General features: G+C 31.7%; 1 protein-coding gene across 1 annotated transcript; it reads left to right on the top strand.

The window, feature by feature from the left end:
• The first annotated feature begins 4086 nt into the window (after window positions 1–4086).
• Window positions 4087–5931, top strand: LOC131051555 (uncharacterized). Its single transcript, XM_057986129.2, has 2 exons — window positions 4087–4676; window positions 5009–5931. The coding sequence occupies exons 1-2, from the start codon at window positions 4674–4676 to the stop codon at window positions 5498–5500; spliced, it is 495 nt and encodes a 164-aa protein (XP_057842112.1). The 5' UTR covers window positions 4087–4673; the 3' UTR covers window positions 5501–5931.
• Window positions 5932–6204: the final 273 nt, after the last annotated feature.

Raw genomic sequence — 6204 nt, 5'->3', positions numbered from 1 at the left:
AAATTAAACATATAAGTAAATATATATTTTGGTTTTTCATTAAACAATATTCATAATTTTAAAAATATGTTTTTATATATCTTAATTACATATGTATATACTTGTATATGGTCGATTCATACAAGTATATGGTCGATTCATATAAGCATATGGTCGATCCATGTATATATATATATATATATATATATATATATATATATATATATATATATATATATATATATATATATATATATATATATATATATATATATATATATATATATATATATATATATATATATATATATATATATATATATATATATATATACATATATACATATATACATATATACATATATACATATATACATATATACATATATACATATATATATATATATATATATATATATATATATATATATATATATATATATATATATATATATATATATATATATATATATATATATATATATATATATATATATATATATATATATATATATTAATCTCAAATGATTACGCAGATATAACAAAATTCATGAAGTAATCATATTTCACGATAATTGGATATTTATAACTATATAGATATACATGTATATGATTAAATCGATTTCTCATATACATATACATTTTATACTATTGACCAATTTATAAAAGTAAACTCATAAGTACGATTTTTCATACATTATTCATATCTGAACAAGAAGAACATAAAACTTAGGGTCAATATTCATTTTTGAATCGTTTATACATTTCATCTCTTTTAACAATAAAGCATAATATTTTACCATTACTCATGCAGCTTAAATTCAATTCAATCGCCACTCACATCATGCAATCAAATGCACATGTATAATTATTTAAATCAATCTACTACTCATACTAAATTTATCATTTCAATTTGAACAAACACTCAAATAAGGTCATTTAAATTATCCATCTTTCAAGATGCAAATATAAATCCTAATGTGGTGTGTGAAAGATTCCATCTATCCTAACGAAATGCAAGAGCTAAGACAACTCTACCTGAACCATGTTCTTGCCTTCATCATTGTTCACCTGTTCCTGCATTCACTTTGCACTCAATCGCTCATTAGCAATGACGATCCCAATTTACAATAAAAATTATTACTAATCATTCAATTGTACATAAATCATATCAGTACATTCGATATCCTTTCTTATTTAATTAACAGTTCTATTTCATTTCAATTTTATTTGAAAAATAAACATTATTTTCCTAATTAAATAATTATGGAAAAATAGGGTTCGTGACAAACTACTAATGAGAAGAGAAGGTGGTTCAATAGGTGTGACGAGAATTTTAGGACATTATGCATGTCTATGTCTCCAGATCTTCTCTTTAATGTTGATTCTTACACCACACCATATCAGATATGGACTACACTGGAGTCTCCATTTGGGAAGCAAGATACATTAAGGGGTTTCCAATTAGAGAATGAGCTTATTGGCTTGAATCTTTCAGATTTTGACAACATCCGGGACTTCTTCACCAAACTCAAGTCTCTCAAATTACAATTATAGTAGTGTGGTATTAAGAAAGAGGAATCTTAGTTGATTCTCTCTATCCTTGACAAGCTTGCTCTTGATTATTAAGTTTTTGTTTCTACCTTTTATGCCACTAAAGTTGCACTTGGAGCTTATTTCACCATGCCTTCCCTTGATGAGTCAATGTCATGCAAGTTCCAAGAAATATGAAAATATTTTGTTTATAGCCAATGCTATGCAATAAAATGTTAGAGTCAAATATAATATGATAGAAAATCATTTTAAAATCTAAAAAATGAAGGAGATGGGTCTTTAAAAATTCTATTTTTTTAAAAATGAAATCCATAGAAAAAATGACACAACTCATTAGTTTATGTCATTCTTAAATTCTTGAACATTTGTTTGATATATATGATGTTTTGAATGCAAAAACGTATTTATTTTGATGCTCTAATAATACTAAAAAGTGGGACTTATATTGTGCTTCCCTGCTAGAGGTAATTAATTTCCACCTTTTAGCATAAGGGCATGTGAATGTATGAAATGAGACAAGTGGTAAATAATTAGGGAGATGTGTACCTTTGCACACACACACCATATGTCAATATATCTACGTATTAAAGGACATGTCTCAAAATAAACATAAAAGTAAATAGAAAATGATATAGATATAAACAAATTCACTTGTATATTCCAAAACGAATTGTAAAAAAGTTAAGCAAGATGTCTTCATTCAAGATAATATCATTGTTTTTATATGGAGCATAATTAGACTCGAACGTTAAATTTTTCCCACTTCTATCGGTGCAGTTTCCCCCATATTTTTTGACAAGGGTTTGGGGGTAGCACCCCTAGGATGGAGTCAAGGGGCAATGCCCCTGGCGCACTCTTTGTCGCGATATAGGGTGGGGTCGAGGGGCAATGCCCCACGAGGCCAAACAGACTTATTATTTTATAAAGGTGTCGGGTGTTATTTTTCTATTGGTTGACATGTTGTAACCCTAATTTTGTAAACAACATAAGTCTTGATAAAAAGGCTAAGGGTTAGGGTTTTTTTGTAGAGAATTTTGTAGCGGTATTAAGTTGCAAGGAGATTGTTGGTTGTAATCAGTTTTGATTCACTGGATAATAATATTGGACTCTCTGTTCGATGGATGTAGCCTGAGATTGGGTGAATCACGTTAAATATTGTCTCTTCGATGTTATCATTCATGTGTTTAATATTTATCTGCATATAATTGATATTTTTTGCATGCAATTCCTAACAATCAATCATTAAAAAAATTAACCGTTATACATTCAAGTTCCACAAACTTTTCTAGTTCTCTTCTTTCTTTTGCATTACATAGAAGAACCTATAAACAAGAAATAATCATGAAGAACATGTTACTATTGAGGGATCTATTAGAAACACAATTTCTTGAATTCAAATTTATTTAGATAATGATTATATATAATTAGAAACTCTTTGTCATCATCCTAAACATTTATTTTAAATTTTGTGATGGAGTTTAATCAAGTGTTTTTTTTAAAGTTATGTTTAGAGGTGGAGTCCCCACACATTTTTGTTGTAGATTTAGGAAGACATCAACATTGCTCTTCATTGCATGTATGCAAATAAAGTAGTTGTTAAGTGGTGTGCAAAACTAGTAGGAGGGGATCTCATCATTTGAGATGCGGAACTGGTAGATGGAAGGTTCCCAAGAAGATTGGGAAGAAAGGATGTGCATCTTTTGCAGTAAGAGGACGGTGGAAACAGAATGACATTTCATCAAAGAGTGTGCAGCGTATGTTGATATCTACAATCAGTTTGATAATGAATTAAAGGTGGACAATTTGAATGAGCTTTTTGAAGAGACAAGACTTCACAAAACAATGAGTTTCTTACTCAAAATTAATAGCAAAAGAGTCAACATGAAACAAAACTTGAAAACATGTTAAATTGTTTCATCTTGGTTCCTTAGACCGTTGGATCTTGTGGAAATCATTAAAATTCTTTCGTTCATTCAAAACCAAGAAAAAGGACAATCAATGGAAGCTGTTGGAAGTAAAAACAAAGTGGTAGTAGATAGAGATGATGATGGTGATAGATTCAGAATCCTATGCCATAAAACCCTAAACATTTCCTCCATTAACCAGGTAATTATAATGGTGTGTGACAAACATAAGTCTATGCTCAACATCGACGTGTTTGGCATATTATTAAGACATGCAGGAGGAAAGTGGGGAACGTGTATTTGCATGATTGTCAGCACACGTAGATAAAAATACCCAGTTTGGATTGACCTTTGTATGCACGTGAACTCACTCAGAGTTGGTTTTGTTTTGTTAGCTGGACAAAATTTCAAAACTTTTTCATAGGAAACCCTTCGTATGCACCAAGATTCAATCACCGCCATCTTCATAAAATTTTAAAATTGACCCATGAAAAGAGTGTGGCATATTAGATCAGAGTCAGTGTTGGATCACAAGATTCATTGCTTTTTCCTGCCCTTATTTTAATGGCCTACAAAGCTCCTAATCCATGACTATCCTGCCCATATTTAAATGGCCTAAAAGCTCATAATCCATGACTATCGCCATTTTAGTTAGCTAGGGTTGTTGGAGTTGTGATCTCTTTCACTGTCATCTCTAAACCTGAATGAGTGAAATCAAAAGTAGGTAAATAGTTCGTGAACAATTGTAATTTATATATCCCATGTTAACAGAAAAAGTGCATGACTTTGCTTTTTATTGGAGGAGGGCAGCATCTTTCCATGCACCAGAATCTTAGGAAGATTTTGGAGAAATTATGACCAATAGATATCTGATTTTCTTCATTAGGAGGAATTGAAGCTTCCAACAGCTTGAGTTATTTGACTCGGTTTACTTTCTTCTTTCAACTAAGGCAATTCGCAGTTCACACACAGCTTTTGTGTTCAAGAAATCAGATTTCTCGCCTCGGGAAGCCATTTTTGTTTGCAGGGTTTGGAAAACTTCGTTGCAATTCACAGAAAAAAGAAAATTGCATGTTCCAAGGAGGCCTCATGTTGGTCAAAGCATTCAATTACAACCGGAGGGCTGGTGAATTTAAGGCTTGGGGTTGAAGGTATTTTCAGTGTCCACAAAGGAGGGTGCAGAAGCTGTATATGACTTAGCAAGCCTGAAGATTAGCTGCTTTTTCATTGAACCATATGGTATGGGTTTTCTTTCCTTTTTAACATCTACGTTTCTTGATCATATTCTTCCTGCAGTATTTGGGTGGCTAGGACTTAGAACATTTTTAAAGCCTCTAGGCCATTATTAGAACTTAGAACTACTTAGAACATTTTTAAAGCCTCTAGGCCATTATTAGAACTTAGAATTATGTATGTTTAATGATACCAATTTTTCACAATCCATTGCTGTTTTTAATGTATGCTTAGTATTTGGGTAGCTAGAACTTAGAATATTTTTTAAGTCTCTAGGCCATTATTACCGATTTGTTCTGCTGATAGTACTCAACATCAATGGTTATGTGTGTTTGCAGGTGCAGAAATTAGATTTGTTTGTTGAGGTGATGGCTTCTGCAAATTGTTCTTCCTCATCGTTAGGGAAGAGAAAGCAAAGAAATGATTTTGTCAGTGCTGTTAATACAAAACTAGAAGTGGAAACAACAGATTTAGTAGGGAATGCAACACAAATCCCCAGTGGCTTGACACCCATTAGATTCAATCCATCTTGCAGATCTGAGACAGAAAATAAGTTTGAAGAAGAAGAATGTTGTGTGACACCCAAGTCTGAGGAACACAAGATACCCTCAATGACAGTGTGCCCTCCTGCATCTCGCAAACCCAAATCAGCTCCTCTAAAGAGAAATCCTGCAATTATATCACGTCGCAGAGCAATTCATGTTCCTTCGGATTCTCCTGATTTGGAGTTACTTTTCGGTTCAGATCTGACCAAAGATCACCAGCATCAGAAGAAAAAGCACAAAAAAAATGAAAGCAGTTCAAGTAAGAGAGAAGAGAGTCAAAATTAGATAGATCTTGCTAATTTAAATGAGCACAAAAAAACACAAGAAGGATACGAGACAAACATTAATGATGATTTATCATAAAAGTTAAGTCTACTTTCAAATAAGAAAATTTCTTATTAATCATTAATCATTATCGAGTACAGTCATTTATACAATCATATTCAGTGTAAAATCAAGAGTTGACAGATCTGCCCATGTAACCAAAATAGATTAGAACTTGGTGACAATTTTATTTTTCTTTTATGGGCTAATGTGCATATTATCCAGGAGAGTACTGTAACTAAGCTTTGTTGTACAATTGCTGATTGTACGTCCTACTGTATATTCTAGATTTGTGTTCCTCAAGGGGGTCTGCTTGTCGATGTCTCCTGCTCAACATAATTTAAGATCCATTCAGTGCCTGTCACATTGGGATCAAATCTTTTTTGTTATCAGTGTTTTTGTTTTTCCAAAAATTTGGATTCTCATCGAAATTGTGATCTGAGGCCATTTTGTCATGTCTAGTTCTTATACACAGGTTTGAAAGACTGCCATAAATGGGAATTTAGGTTTTTAAAATCTTAAAATGCAAACTCTAGAAATGTATGACGCACTGCTCATGCTTTTGTATACTATGTTTGACAATCTTCACTGTATTATAAAATCTTCTTTCTGAAAGTCAGATTGGAAAAAAAAATGTATCAAATTCAACAGTCGTGCTTGCAAAG

Source organism: Cryptomeria japonica, chromosome 2 (assembly GCF_030272615.1).
Source record: "Cryptomeria japonica chromosome 2, Sugi_1.0, whole genome shotgun sequence".
Classification (NCBI taxonomy): domain Eukaryota; kingdom Viridiplantae; phylum Streptophyta; class Pinopsida; order Cupressales; family Cupressaceae; genus Cryptomeria; species Cryptomeria japonica.
The sequence above is the reverse complement of the archived record's forward strand: the minus strand, read 5'-3'. Positions and strand labels throughout refer to the sequence as shown.